Source organism: Canis lupus, chromosome 3, assembly GCF_003254725.2.
Source record: "Canis lupus dingo isolate Sandy chromosome 3, ASM325472v2, whole genome shotgun sequence".
NCBI classification, from domain to species: Eukaryota; Metazoa; Chordata; class Mammalia; order Carnivora; family Canidae; genus Canis; species Canis lupus.
Genome location: NC_064245.1, coordinates 15167657 through 15183503, shown reverse-complemented (window position 1 = coordinate 15183503; position 15847 = coordinate 15167657). Strand labels below are relative to the sequence as shown.

The 15847-nt window shown below is 39.7% G+C and overlaps 1 protein-coding gene across 21 annotated transcripts in view; it reads right to left on the bottom strand.

Moving 5' to 3' along the window:
- FAM172A (family with sequence similarity 172 member A) overlaps positions 1 to 11719 on the bottom strand; it is a 425882-nt gene extending 414163 nt beyond the window's left edge. For 16 of the 21 annotated variants that reach the window (XM_049108239.1, XM_049108250.1, XM_049108234.1 and 13 more), the window contains exon 1: positions 11578 to 11709. Coding sequence is in view for 1 of the 21 variants with exons in the window: in XM_049108251.1 (XP_048964208.1) it covers positions 11100 to 11163 (64 nt within the window). In the remaining 20 variants the exon portion in view is untranslated. Of the gene's footprint in view, positions 1 to 11099; positions 11182 to 11577 lie in introns of those variants that run through there. The other 5 variants (XM_025437185.3, XM_049108241.1, XM_049108251.1 and 2 more) reach the window with 4 other exon arrangements.
- Between the last annotated feature and the right edge of the window lie 4128 nt (positions 11720 to 15847).

Sequence of the window (15847 nt, the reverse complement as noted above, 5' to 3'; positions counted from 1 at the left end):
GCAGAGAGCATCAGTTCCTTCTTTCTGATCCCCAACTCTGTTGTCTTCATTTAGGTACCCAACATTTCTCATTTCCTAAGTGAACTGTTAGGAGTATCCTCTTAATAGCATAATCCTTACAGGATTTCCTGACATCCTATCTGCCAGCAGCAGCCCCACCACACACAGGCACACCACTATTGCCTGATCCAATATTCCTTTCACTTGACTTCACATTCTTAATAGACTACATTTTTTAAATTTTTATTTATTTATGATAGTCACAGAGAGAGAGAGAGAGAGAGAGAGAGAGAGAGAGAGAGAGGCAGAAGGAGAAGCAGGCTCCATGCACCGGGAGCCCGATGTGGGATTCGATCCCGGGTCTCCAGGATCGCGCCCTGGGCCAAAGGCAGGTGCCAAACCGCTGCGTCACCCAGGGATCCCCGACTTCACATTCTTAGAATCCATTTCCATACATATTCCTCAAAATGACAGAACTTTCAAATTATTTTGGTGTGTATCACATTTCTTCCTGGTTTAAATTTTATACCTCACCCTCCAGGGCCTGGGTGGACTCAAGGCTGATTATAGGTCTAGAAGCAATGAAAGATGACAAGAATATGACAAGAAGATCAGCAGTCCATTGCAGGCAACAACCTTAGGGGACATCATAGGGTCTTTAGGCCATGGGAGACAGACCTCCTAGGAAGGAGTAGAAGGGCTGCTTCCACTGGCAAAGGAAGTTCAACATAATTTAAAGATCCAAGGTTCCTAGCTCCATCACAATCTGCCCAAAGGTACCTATATAAGGACCCAACCCTTTCTTCAAGGTTGCAAATTCAGATTGTGCTGTAATACGATCCTCTACATGATTTATTTTAAAGCAACCTTAGAAATGAGACTGTACAACATAAGGGTCTCTTTTAGGGCAGCAACAGATACAAATTTTGGTACCTGGAAGCGGAGTCACAGCCATATTGAAAACTTAAGATGTGAGAGGGGCTTTGGAACCAGGCAGGGAGCTCTGAGAGTGTTAGACAAAGCCCAAAGCACCCTGAGGAACCTGTTTATAGATGTCCCATGATCTCTGATAAGTCTATGGGTGAGGACTTGCAAAAATGCAAATGTTATTGGAAATCTGAGGAAGGGGGAATCCTTGTTAAGTAGTGGCAGAAACTTTAGCAACACTGTCCCATGGAGTCATACAAAAAGCAGAAAATATGACTAACAAAGTGGCTGATCTAGCTAAAGAAATTTCCAACCAGAGTGTTGAATATGCCACCTGGTTCGTTTTACTGCTTAGAGTAAAACTTGATAAGTGAGAAAGAAAATAATGAAAGGGCTGTTAAACAAAAAGGAGACAAGATTTCCTCTACAAAAGATACTATCAAGTAAGTGAAAAGCCAAGCCACAAACTGAGAGAAAATATTTACGAAAGACGTATCTAGTAAAGGTATCTTATCTAAAATACACAAAGAACTCTTAAAAACAACAAAAAAAAAACTGGGCCAAAGGCCTGAATAGATGCTTCACTGAAAATATACAGATGGCAAATAAGCTTATGAAAAGATCCTAAACATCATATGTCATTACGAATTGTAAATTAAAACAACAATGAGGTACTACTACGTATCTATTAAAAAGAACAAATGAAAAAAAAAAAAATTAAAAAGAACAAATGCCTATAGGGTAACAATAGGAAATGCTGGCAAGGATATAGAGCAATAGAAACTCTCACTCATAGTCGATAAGAATTCAAATGGTACAGCCATGTTGGAAACTAATTTAGCAGTTTGTTACAAAATTAAACCTACTCTCACCATACAATCCAGGAATCCTGCTTCTTGGTATTTACCCAAATGAGTTGAAAACTTCTGTCCACACAAACATCTGCACACAGATGTTTATAATAGCTTTATTCATTATTGCCAAATTTATAAACAACCAAAATGTCCTTTGGTACCTAAATGAATAAATCAACTGTTGGACATCCATACAATGGGTTATTAAGCAGTAAAAAAACAAATGAACAAACCCTCTCAAGACATGAAAAAATAGAAAAGGAACTTTAAATGCCTATTGCTAAGTGAAAGAAGCCAATCCAAAAGGCTACATGCTATATGATTACAACGATAAGACATTTTGGAAAAGGCAAAACTATAGAGACAGTCCAAAGTTTAGTGGTTGGCAGGGGCTGGGGGGAAGGAGGGATAAACAAGGCAATGAAACTATTTAAGCACAGTAAAATTACTCTCTACAATACTATGACAGTAGATACACACATCATTACACATTTGCCTGAATCATAGAATGTATAACACCATGACTGAACCCTAATGTAAACTACGGATTTGAGATGATAATGATATGTCAACATAGGTTAATCAGTTGTAACAAATGCACCACTCTGATGTGGAATATTGACAATGGAAGAGGCTGTGCAAGTGTAGGAGCAGGAGGTATACAGGACATCTCTTAACTTTCTACTCAATTTTGCTGTGAACCTAGAACTGTTCTAAAAAAAATAAAATCTATTAAAAAAAAACTAAGCAAATGATGCTAAAATTAAGAAATGTTTTATAAGCAAAGAAAATATCCAGGGCACTACCAGAGAAACATTGTTCAGAGATGAGGCTAGGGGAATGACTGAAAAATCTTTCATTAAAACTTCAAAAATATTAAAGATAATGCCTCAGACTATTAGTCAGCCAAAAGGCTCTCTAAAGACTTTAGAATGTGCCTTATTGATCTTCTCAAACAATAAAGCTTCTACAAAATTAAGGGCACTATCCGTAAGCCTTGTTACAAAGAGCCCAAGGTATACAAAGATTTATCTAAAAAAAAAAAAAAAAAAAAAAAGGTGTTAAGTGTGACTTGCTCAAAGGAATGTGTATCAATAGAATTCACATAACATCCATAAGATTCATATAAGATTAATATATCTTTTAATTTAATATATAAAAGATTTAATATATCTTAAATGAAGAAAGACTTTTGGACCCCAAAATCTAGTGACAGAAAGCAGGCAAAGAAAACTACTCACCTGGGAAACATCTGTAATCTTTCATGAAAAAAGACAGAGGTACAAGGAAAAGTACAGAAGGCAAGGCTAAGAATCTTGAAGAATTATTCTCAGGTTTGATATCTAACCAAAAAACTTCCATTATTTGCCCATCTGGACCTCAGAATTGCTATGAATCAGTGACACCTTTGCATCTTCCATTTTTTCCCCTTTTAGAATGAGACTATCTATAGCAGTTATCCTATGCCTGTCCCTCATTGTATGTTCAGTACTGCAGATGAGGAGAGGCAGATGGAGCAGAATGATACTCAAAGAGCTGTGCTTGAGAAAAAACACCCAAGGAACCAATCTACGCCTGGATCTGATTTAGATAAAGACATTCTGTGCTTTGAAATCATGTCGTATCAGAATGAGACATTTGAGGCCTTGGGAAGCAGTGAGTGTAATCTGCATGTGGGAAGGACATGAACCCCTGGGGGCTCGAGGTCAGACCTGTATGACCAATGCTAAACAAGAAATGTGATAGATAATATCACACCTCAGAAATTTTAACACTGTGGCTTCCATTTTCAGTGCTTTCTCACTCATCAGATCACTCGTTCTTGGGAAGCCAAGTTGTGAGCAGCCCTATGGAGAGCCCCAAGTGGTACGTAAGTGAAGCTGCCTGCCAACAGCCACATAAGTGAGCTTGGAGTGGATCTTACAAGACCTAGTCCAAGTAGAGATGACTACAACCCTCGGTGACACTGTAACAACTTCACAAGAGATCCTAAGCTAGAATCACCCCTAAACTGACCTTAAATTTCTGACTCTAAGAGACTATGTGAGAGAATAATTTTTTTTTCATTTTAAGTAGCTAAATTTTAGGATTTGTTACATCACAATAGACAACACGTAGTTAAATCCCAAGTGAATTACTGAACACCGCTAAAGCTCCCAGATTCATTCGTTCTCATCATCACTTGATTACCTATTGACTTTCCAATTCAGCAATAATATATTTCTTATTTAAGGAAGGAGCATTCTTTAGATTTCCCAAAACAAGAATACTTTCTTTTACTGTCTTTGGATTTAAAAAAAAAAAAAAAAAAAAAGTAGGAAATTAGCTTACAAAGCTCAAGATTTTCAGAATTAACGGTTGGTCTGGCTGAAAGTCTTTCTTCATTGAGAGAAAGAAACCTTACATTTTTAATTAGAACAGTTAAAAACACAAACACATATGCTTGTTTGGATAAAACTAATTATGCATGTTTCTTACTGAAGAAAATATTCAGAATAAATAAGCTTGTTTTCAATAGTTTGTTTTCAATGATAAAGCTGAAATGTCTAATTTTTTAAATGTACTTGTATTATTCTTAATGCAGATAAAATTTCCACGATTATAATCACTTACACTGTTCCAAAATAACAAAATACTACTATAAACAATTATACTCTAATCACAATTACCTGTCAAATACATTAGCACAAACTGATTTATCATATTAGTGACCTAGAAAAAAGTAGGAAAAATTCTAAAAGAACAGTGTACGAATAAAAAATGCTTTCATGCTGGCACAAAAAAGTGCAAAATGGTCTCCTGTAAATCCAATTTTTGTTGGATCCGAACCTAGAGTCATCTAGTTTAAAATTCAGGCCATAATCCAACCTACAGGAAGGACTATACTACTGCCTTGACAGCAGCTTAAGGGAGGTTACTTTGGCACACTGGAATTTTTAAAAATCTATTTTTAAGGCATAAGCTGCCGCTCTGAGAGGGGGTCTACATTGTATGCCACACCTCAATCACTGCAGGTATCAAGAAAAAAAAAGGAAAGGGCGCAATATAGCCATAGAAAAGCTAAGACAAACAATTAACCATTTAAAGTCTGTATAATGCAGGAATCAAAAATTCAAATGTCTAAAGGCATCAGAAAGTTAACAATTAGTCAATATAGGCAGTGAGGCCTAAAAGTCATAAGCTTACACTGTATGAATGTAAAGCCTGCAACAAAGTGGAAAACGCACAGCTCATTTCAAGGGAGTTGCTATTTGCCTCACTGTTGCTATACAAAATGAAGACCCAGTGTGACAAGAAGTTACTATTTCTCAGAAGAAATAAAAAACTTGGATTTTTACTTAAATTAGCTGAAAACTCATTCTATAACATTAAAGATTGTGCAGGTCCAGTTAGCCTGGAGATCTCCAATTTGTAAATTCTGCTCGATGCAGTATTATAGAGGGTATAACTACCTACTATTCTCCCATATAGCTCAATAACATCCAGGGCAAAAACAGATATATCAGTAATAAAAATAAGACTCCAGTGATCCCACAGAATAATAATTTCCCAGAAAGTGGAATCAGGTCAAAAGTATTTTCATATATATATATATTCCAAAACCAAAGCCTAAGATAAATACTCCAACTACATGAGAGGGTATTGGTATGAACCAAATGGATCAAAAAGATTAACTTCCAAACTACTTGAGCTAGGACTATAATCATTTCCATAATATACACAAAAATGATGATACCATGAAGAATGGGTAACTCAAATCAAGAGAGTATGTCACTATCTCAATTAATCAAACTTTATAACTTCTTAAAAATGCCTTATCTTGAGTTGTAATCTTGCCCGTCAGTACTCTAAATGAGGCACACAAAACCAAGCTACGCTTTATGCCTGAAAAGAGCATCACTTAACACTCCCTCATTACCTCAGATACGAACTCTCAATTGTTTTTTAAATAAGAGTAGTGTGTTTAGCCACATAGAGTATCACTCTCGCTGCTTTCTGATGCCAAAACACATATGAGGGCAATGCTAATCGCAGGGGATAAAAATATTAGTCACATCCTACAACAGTTAATAGTTATACTATTGGGTATTAGTTGTGATCATTTCTGTACTGAGCTCAAAAAGGGCCTTACAAGGGCTCAAATCCAAAATCCTAGTCTTATTAGCGTCTCTCTAAATCAACACTCTGTATGTTATCAATCTAGAGTATGCTTAAAATAAATATCCTATCTGCTATATAAAAATGGAAACATACTGTAAATGCTTTGCTTTAATGATGTGTCTTCACAGTGATACCTTTCTCTATAACAAAAATTATCTACATTATCTGTATTGCAAAAAAGAACTATTCCTCCCCAAAAGAAGACAATACAGTTATCAGAGAAAGCAGCACAGTACTGTTGTCTCTGCCTTGTCTTTAACTTAGCTGTGAAAACTTGAGTCAGTCATCTGCCATCTTATCTGTACCAAATTAATCAATTTTAATTTGCCAAAGAGTGATAGGCAAAATTGCGGTACAATTTTACATTCATTACCTTAATATAATTGGCTTAAATGAGCTTTATAACTGAATTAGCTAAATGTACTATGCCAAGAATATTTTCTAGACAATGATAGTGTACAAAACCATTTAATATTGAAAAAAAAAAGTGTTACCTTGAACTACTAAGCCATTAGCTATTCTGGACAAAAAATTCCTTTCCTTCTCATACAAATAATCCAAAAAAAAAAAAAAAACTTTTTAAACAATACTGAACATTTTTAAATTACACACTTACTCATTACTCAATTACTTTTTTTAAGATTTTATTTATTCATTCATGAGAGACACAGAGAGGAGCAGAGACATAAGCAGAGGGAGAAATAGGTTCCCTGTGGGGAGCCTGATGCAGGACTCGATCTCAGGACCCCAGGACCACGCCCTAAACTGAAGGCAGATGTTCAGCGACTAAGCCACCTAGTCGCCCCTAAATTACTCAATGAAACCTCATTATTCTATGTATGGAAGTAATGTGATATATTGTCTGCAAAACTTAGTTTATTCCTATAGGACTGTATACACTGCACACCTTCCAAACATTGACTACTGAGCCAGCCGAACTGACACATTGTACTGATACACAGTAGTCTTACTGAACTATACTCAAGGCCAAAAGGCTGACTCCAGAACTATATGCTGAGATGCAGCTGGTGATTTGCTCTCTCTATCCCCCATCCCATTCCCATCTGAAAAGCTCTATGACTTTCTGTCACCTTGTTGCTGAATCTTACCTCCTCTACTGCAGTTTTGCTGCTTATTGTCCATTACTGTTACTGAGTCCTTTGCCACTTCCCACCTACTCACATCCCATTGCTATACTGCTATCCACTAGGTGGAAGGTGCGGGGAGAGAACAGAGGAAGAGAAAGAATCTTAAGCAGGAGCCCACAGATCCCAATGCGGGGCTCTATTTCACAACCCTTGAGATCATGACCTGAGTCAGACACTTAACCGACTGAGCCAACCAGGTGCCCCTGTTCCACCATTTTTGTCTCTTCTATTTGTTTTCAGCCTCCAGCTCCCAGAAAAAAGAGATTGACTTCACAGGCACAGTCAACCAATCAATACACTCCTTTCCTTCTAATTAAAAAGGGCGGGGGGCGGGGGGGGGGGGGAGTCAAAGCAAGTTAGAAAGATCCCTGGCTTTTCTGAACTATTTTTATCACAATCTGATACTTAAAAGTTCATTTATTGTTACAAAAGATGCTTTATGGTCTCTTTTATTTCTACCTTTAGAGTTACTTGAGATACTTAGTCTATATGTAACTTAAGTTCTTACAACTCTAGTATTTTAGGGTTTAAAAAAAAAAAATCAACGGAAGACATGATGGCTTCCTTCTTAACCCTTAAAAGATTCACACACACACACAAAATCCAAAAATTTCTGTTAAAAGCAGATCTTAAACAAATAGTCCAAAAAGTAAATGAACAGTACTCCAAAGAAGATATACATACGGCCCCAAAGAATATGAAAAGATGTTTAACACCTCTAATCATTAGGAAAATGCAAATCAAAATCACAGGAGATACTACTTCACACCCATTTGGATGACCATTATCTACAAAAAGAAAGAAAAAAGAGAAAAGGAATTTGGCAAAGACATGAAAAAGTACTGAAGATGTAGAGAAACTGCAACCTCTGTTCATTGCTGGTAGGAATGTAAATTAGTACAAACACTGTCAATAAGAGTAAGGTATTCCTAAAAAATTAAACACAGAATTGACATTTGATTCAGTTTGGAGTATATAGCCAAAAGACATGAAAGCAGAAACTCAAACAGATATTTGCACACTCCGGTTCAGAGCAACCTTGTTCACAATAAGCAAAAGGTGAAAGCAAAACAAGCACCCATAATCAAAATAACTTTTAAAAATGTAGTATACACATACAATGGAATATTATTAGTCAACGTTAAAAAGGAAACAGGACACAACATGGGTCAAACCTGTAAATACAGTGCTGAGTGAAATAAGCCAGTCACAAAAGGATGAGTATCGTATGATTTCATTCATATGAGTTACCTTGAGTAGAGAAAGAAAATTCAGAGACAAAAAGTAAAGCAGTGGTTGTGAGGGGCTGAGGGGAGGGGGGATCAGAGTTAATGTTTAAAGGATATGGGTTTTCAGTGGAGTTGGCTGAAGAGTTCTAGAGATGGATGACAGTGATGAATGCAGAACAGTGTGTATATACTTAGTACCACTGATATAATATTTTTAAGATGGTTATAATGGTAAATTTTATGTTATGTATATTTTACCACAATATAAAAGATGAATGAAAAGTAAAGTTTACAACAGGGCAGAGAAGTACTTGCTACTTAGTTATCCATGGTTACTGTGGAAACCTTATCTGACTAAAACAGTACAAGTAATGTATCAACTAAGTAAACGGTGCTTAACTTTATTAGTGCCAATGAAGCGCATAGAAACATCCCTACGTTGAAAAAGATAGTCTTGGGCACCTGGGTGGCTCAGTTAAGTGTCTGCCATCATCTCAGGTCATGATCCCAGGGCCCTGGGATCGAGCCCCACATTGAGCTCCCTGCTCAGTGGGGAGTCTGCTTCTCCCTCTCCCTCTGCCCCCCACCTCAAATAAATAAATAAAAATAAAAATAAATAGTCTTCAATAAATAAGATCTCTCATGCACACAACAAACCACTGAATACTCACTTTCAAGATTTTTAAACCCTAATGCCTCTATGCCTATATCACCGCTATTCTCAGATACACCAAACATTCTCTTGCCTCACCACCTTATGCTATCCTAAAACATTCATCCCCACACATCTGCAGAGTTCTCTCTCTCATTTCATTCAGATGTCTATGCATATGCTCCCTTATCAGAGCAGCTAAGCTTAACAATCCTGTGTAAGACAGTATCCTCTGTAATTCTCCCACACCGCCCCCACCCCCAAAGAGCTTTATTTATTTTTTTTCACAGCTTTTATCACTACCCAATGTACAGGTTTACTTGCTCATTTTTTTCTCCACCCTCTACAGTGTAAAATTCCAGGAGCACAAGGACTTTGTCTATTTTGTTCCCTACTGTACCCCCATCACTTAGAACACCACCTGGCACACTGAAGGTGGCCAATAAATATTTGTTAAATGAATGAATAGATGGAGGCTCACCGCGTAACATCGTATTTCCTTCTTGGTCTTGGTACTATTCTGCTATTCTACTATCCACCATTCTACTGGCCTTGCAACAGCCACCAACCACGGCCTCAAAGCCATCCAGAACGGGAATGATTTAAGTGGAAGGAACATCTAATTTAACAGATTGCCTCTGCTCCTATTCCCACCTCAACAAATTCTTACTCCTTAAAATTTGGTTTACATGTTTACAAATCCCTACTCCCTAAAATCCAGTTTGCATGTTTCTAGCTTTGTTAGGTATGAAACTTTGAAGAGGCCAACTAAATAATCTTGAAAGTCACTACTGTGAAACCACTTCTAACTTTGTATTCTCCTAGGACACATTCATGTGGGGCAGGGGCAAAGCTGTTAGGTTAGTTCATAAACAACCAGAACAGCCTCAAGGACGTATCAGCTGTGGTTTCTTTACAGGATGAAATACTGCATAGTTTGCGGTAGGGAAGGACAAGAAATAGGTGCTTCAGTTTCACTAGATTCTCAAAACTGATTTTGATGTAGGAAAAAATATGGCTAATAAATCAAGACAGTATGATTCCACGTCAACAAAAAGCATGAACACCTGAGTAGATAAGGCAGTCCTGGACAGGTTTCAGGCCAGAAAGCGAAAAAGATCTTAGATTTTCAAGGGAACTAGAAGTACTCTTCCATTATCTTTATAGGAGCAAGACCAAACTGCTTTTAAGTTTTGAAGGGCTAGATGTATTTCCTGTGATGGGAACCGTGTCTTCATTTTCTTACTGGGTTGTTGGTATTTTTAGCAGTTTGTAGGAGATAATTTTTATGTTTGGGGACAATTACTTCTTTGTTCATAATATGAAATGTGAATATTTTTCCCAGTTTCTCTTGTAACTTTGCTTCTGGTGTTTTGTTTTGTTTTTGAAATCTTCATTGTAAAACAAAACACATTACATTACTCAAAAAAATAATAGTCAGGTGGAAGCCTGGAACCAGCACTGACAGTAATACCTTAATTAGGCACTTGAAACAGTGCTTGCTCTCTCAGTTTCTAAATACTCTAAATAAATACAGTGTATTCGTCTCTCACAATATGGAATAAAGAGTAAGGATAAAGAATTTAGGGATCCCTGGGTGGCTCAGGGCGTGACCCTGGAGACCCAGGATCAAGTCCCACGTCGGGCTCCCTGCATGGAGCCTGCTTCTCCCTCTGCCTGCGTCTCTGCCTCTCTCTGTGTCTTTCATGAATAAGTAAATAAATAATCTTAAAAAAAAAAAAAAAAAAAGGATAACGAAGCTACCTCTAACACTGCTTTAAGACCAAAAGGTACCATGCATTGCTTAACAAACACCACATTGCATCTATTTTAATAAACATGACAAGGCAGCTGCTAGTCCGAAAGTCCACAGGATTTTCCCCTCTACAACCTCTCCGAGGATTTGGGGGAAATACACAAACGCAGGAACACTAGCTGCTGATAAATCTAGACAAAAAATTAAGTAACCAATCCCGTGGCCCAACAGGTTCCACACTGTGGAGCATTAGAGAACACGTTAGATCTCTGGCTGAGGGAAAGAGAAGAGCGCTTTCCATAGACCCTAAGTTCAAAGTCAAAAGTTTAAAAATCCGTCCCAGTCAAATGTCCCATCAGCGCCCATACATACATGTAACAAGTTTTGAGAGAATTTTGTAACAGCACTTTAATTTCCCGTCCGTAGTGAATGACATCTGGTAAAGCTTGAGCGGCTGATCATAAGTTTTGCAGGGGGAAAAAAAAAAAAAAAAAGTTTAATCAGACAATCAACACCGTCCCTCCTGAGAGAGCATACCAGGGCCCGTTACTGCACGGTCTCCAGGGCTCACCGAACCCCACAGGTTCGCTCGTTACGGACAGTCACCCAGGGCACACGCGTGCCCCGCCGCGCCTCCTCAGTGGAGGTGGCAGGTGGAACCCGGCCTTGGGCGGGGTCCCAGGAGTGGGGACACCTGCGCGCAGGGCACGCAGCGCGAGCGGCGAGCGGCGGGCGGCCCGCGGCGCCGGGGCCCACGGCCCCCGCCCGACACCCGCCAGGCCGGTCGGCTCCTCGGACTTCCGCCCGGGCCTGGCCCGGGAGCTCACATCCCCGCAAACGCACGTCCTACCTGAGCTCTGCCCCCAGCTACAGGGCTGCGGGGGGAGGCGGGAGGAGGCGTGGCCTTCCAGCTCGCCAGACGAACTCCCTCGTGCGGTTGTTATGACTTTCCCTCTCGGGATCCGCGCCCCGACCAAGTTCCAGCCGCACTTCCGGGGTCCGCGGGCGACTGAAACGTCATTGCGCATGCGACGGCGGCGGCGACCACCCGGAAGTGGGCGGAGCGTGCTCGCTGGGGTGGTTCCTGCGGAGCTAGGTGGGCTGGGAGAGCCAGGCCTGTGGGAGGTAAGAGTCGTCCTGTGCTGTCCCCGCGGGCCCTGCTCGCCTTTCCCGCACCCCCTTTTTTTATTTCCTCCCTAAAACGAGCGAGCCCGTTTCCTGAGTAGCCTTAGAGGACCGGACCACCGTGAATTGTCATTCTCCCACGAGAAAATTACAAAGCAGTTGCGGGACCGGCCGTGCAGCCAGTTGCTCACTTTTCCACTCGTGTTTTTTTTTTTTTTAATACATATATTTTAAAGATTTTATTTATTTATTCACGAGAGACACAGAGAGAGAGAGAGGCGGAGACACAGGCAGAGGGAGAAGCAGGCTCCATGCAGGGAGCCCGACGCGGGACTCGACCCCCAGTCTCCAGGGTCACGCCCTGGGTCAAAGGCAGGCGCTGAACCGCTGAGCCACCCAGGGATCCACTCCACTCGTGTTTTATTCAGCTTTACACAGTCCATTCAGCCTCAGGGGGGAAAAAAACACGAAGGTCGGAAAGTTTAAATTTGGAAGATTAAATTTACTTCAAAATTTATCACTTCTAAAGTAGGAAATTAGGGTTAGGCTCTCTGACCCTGCTCTTTTTCCTACCCCCTGAATGCTAGCGGGATGAACGGGAACAGGTGTGGAAACCTGAAGTCACGTGCCTCAGAGGACTTTAGCTCTAAACGCAGCCTTGATGGGAAAATTCCTGATAGTGAAAATTGCCCACGAAAATCCTTTAAATGGCCCACAAAGTACAGACTACAAGATGTGAAGAATAAAGTCTAGATCTTTAATTCTGATGCACACTTGAATGTGAGACCTGGGGACACCTGGGTGGCTCAGTGGTTGAGCGTCTGCCTTTGGCCCAGGGCGTGATCGGCTCCCTGCATGGAGCCTGCTTCTCCCTCTGCCTGTGTCTCTCATGAATAAATAAATAAAATCTTAAAAAAAAAAAAAAAAAAGAATGTGAGACCTCTTATGTAGTTTAAATGTTAGAATGAAAGGAGACTGTGTGTGTGGATATCCGGGCATTTAAACAATCCTGAGACATCCAAGGGGCGACTATTAATCTTCATCTTAACATTTCAGCAGCCTTTGACACAATAAATACATCTTTTTTCTTGAAACTTGATAGACATTCTTCATTTCACCTGTGTGAAATCACAGTGCTCTTTTGATTCTCCTTTGCTTGATTCTTCCTGACTTCTGAATTTTACTATACTCCAGACCTAGTCCCCCTCTTTCTGTTCTCATCATTCCCCAGGTGATCTCATTTATTTCCTTCATTGTTTTTTTTTACACAACTTGACTATGCTAATTGCTTCCAAACATCCATATCGAGCCCTGACTTCTCTGATTACTATACATACATCTCCAACTTCTCATCTAGCACATTACTAGGATATTTAACGTGTGTGCCAAACTGTTTTTTCTACTTCCAAAACCTGCTTCCTGTTGCATATCTCACCATTTCAGCATATGGCATTGGATTCGTAACATTGTTTGGGTTATCCTCTGATTCCTCTAACATTCCACATCTAATCCTCAGCAAAATCTGTTGGCTCTCTTTTAAAAGGGTATGTTAAATCTAATCAGTCTTCATCACCTACCTATACAGCGTTATTCGGTTCCTCACTGGATGCTGTACTTGTCTTAATTGTTCTACACGCTTCTATTTTTGCCTTCCTGTAGTTTAGCCTCTATTTGACAGCTGTAGAAATCCTTCTAAAATGTATGTCAGAATTTAACTTTCCTGGTCAAAACTTTTAAGAGCTTCTCTACTCAAGTAGAGGAAAATCCAAAGTTGTTTTCATGAAACTCCAAGATCCTGCATGATCTAGTTCCTGGCCACTCCTTGCTGCCACTGAGGAAGAGAGTTGTAAGAGATTTGGAGATGTGGTGGGGTGAGGCTTGACCAGTAACCTTGGAGTTTGGGAAATGGCAGTCCCAAAGGTGATTACCCATCTCTCTTGCCTGGAAATACTTAAATGGAAGACCAGTTGAGGGAGCCTGTGATGACAAAAAGATAATTGTTGAGTTTTCTCAACGGCTCGTAGACATATTGGTACGTCTCTGCTGTATTCATTTTCTAGGGCTTTCAATAACGAAGTACTTTAAAGTAGGTGGCTTCATGACAACAGCAAAAAAAAAAAAAATTTACTTTCTCACATTACTAGAAGTTAGAAATTCAAGATGAAAGTGTAGGCAATGTTGGTTCTGAGCACTGGAGGGAAATTTTCTTCCATGTCCCTCTTCTAGGGTGTGGTGGTTTGCTGGAATCTTTGATGTCCCTTGACTTGTAGATGCTTTATCCCAATCTCTACCTCTATCTTCTCATGGCATTCTCCCTATGTATTGTCTCTGCATCCAAATTTTTGCCTCCATGTAGGGACTATAGTCATATTGCATTAGACTACACCCCAATGACCTCATTTTTACTTGATTATCTTTTTTTTTTTTTTACTTGATTATCTAATGGCCTTATTTCCAAATAATGTCACATTGTGAGATTAGGACTTTATTGTATCTTTTCAAGGAGACACATTTCAACTCGTAGCGCTACTAGAATGGTTTTTTAAAAAATAAGAGAAGCATTTCCAGTAGAATGAAAGAAAGGAAAAGCAAACCAGGGAGCAGAATGAAGTATGAAATAAGCCACCAGGAAAGGATCCGCATGGAAATTTTGACATGCTGGCTGGAGCATTCATTCTGTGTATCTCAGAATAATGGTGTTGGAGTTCCTGAATTTGAGTGAATCTCCAAAGTGTACAAAACTATCTTCTTCCAGAAGCATCAGCTCTTAGGCAGTTGTTACAGAGGGCTCCATGGTTTCCCTTTACAAGAGCCTCTTCTTCCACCCCTAAGCTGATGCTAATGGATTTCGAGGTAATAGAATGAGTAGACATGAGGACATAGAGAAATAAAAGGTGGAGAAACCAAGACAAAACAGATTTATCCTCTTCCTTCCAGTCATATTTGTAGATCAGGCCAATTTTAGGAAAGAGAATAAGTGATTTAGAGGTTTCCAGTCCAATGTATAAAGAGTTTGGAGCTTGAAGGTCAGTTACTTCCATCCTCACAATAAGAAAAAGTGGAACAAACTAAAAATCAGCAACTCTTTGTAGATCCATGAAAAACTGAGGTCAGCAGGAAAACTACTGACTCCTAAATTGGAGAGACAGACATTTAAAAAGCACAGCTTAGAGGGAGCAGAGATTGGCAGCTGGAGTCAGCACGGGTAGGGACACCCTAAACTGCAATTGATAAATTGCTGAAGGCTCATCGTGGACGATGAGAATTTAAACTCATGGACTGTCTTGAGAGTTAAAAACTTAAAGTGTTGGGCAGTCCAGGTGGCTCAGAGGTTTAGTGCCGCCTTCAGCGCAGCGTGTGATCCTGGAGACCTGGGATCGCGTCCCATGTCCTGCTTCTCTCTCTGCCTGTGTCTCTGCCTCTCTCTCTCTCTCTTTCTCTCTCTCTCTCTCATAAATAAAATCTTTTTTTAAAAAAAAAAAACTTAAATTGCTCCCACTTGTTACGGGTGAAGGGAGACTACCCACATTTTTCTGAGTTTTACCTTTAGAAGCTCTGTCAGGTTCTTAGTGTGAAGATAGGAGAAAAATCCTGTCCGGGGAAGAGGAAAAGTGACCATTTGGAAACATGCCCATAGCTGTTTTCCTTATCAACCCTGCCATTAAAGGAAACTATTTTACCTAACCAACTAAAGGTTTATGAATCTAGAGGAATGAAAATACTCAACCCCGTCTCACTCTAGTCTTTGAAGTAGGAGGAAAGTGGACATGTAGGAACAGAAGGAGACTGTAAGCAGAGAAATGAAAACACTAAGGAAGAATTGAGAGGAAGTGCTAGAAAGCTAAAGCACATGAACGGAAATGAAAAATATCTTTGGCTCATTAGTATACTGGACACAGCAAAAAAGAGAATGTAGATGTCAATAGAAAATCATAAAACTGAAATGCAAAGAGAAAAAAGAATGAAAACATAACAATATGTACATACTCCAGGGA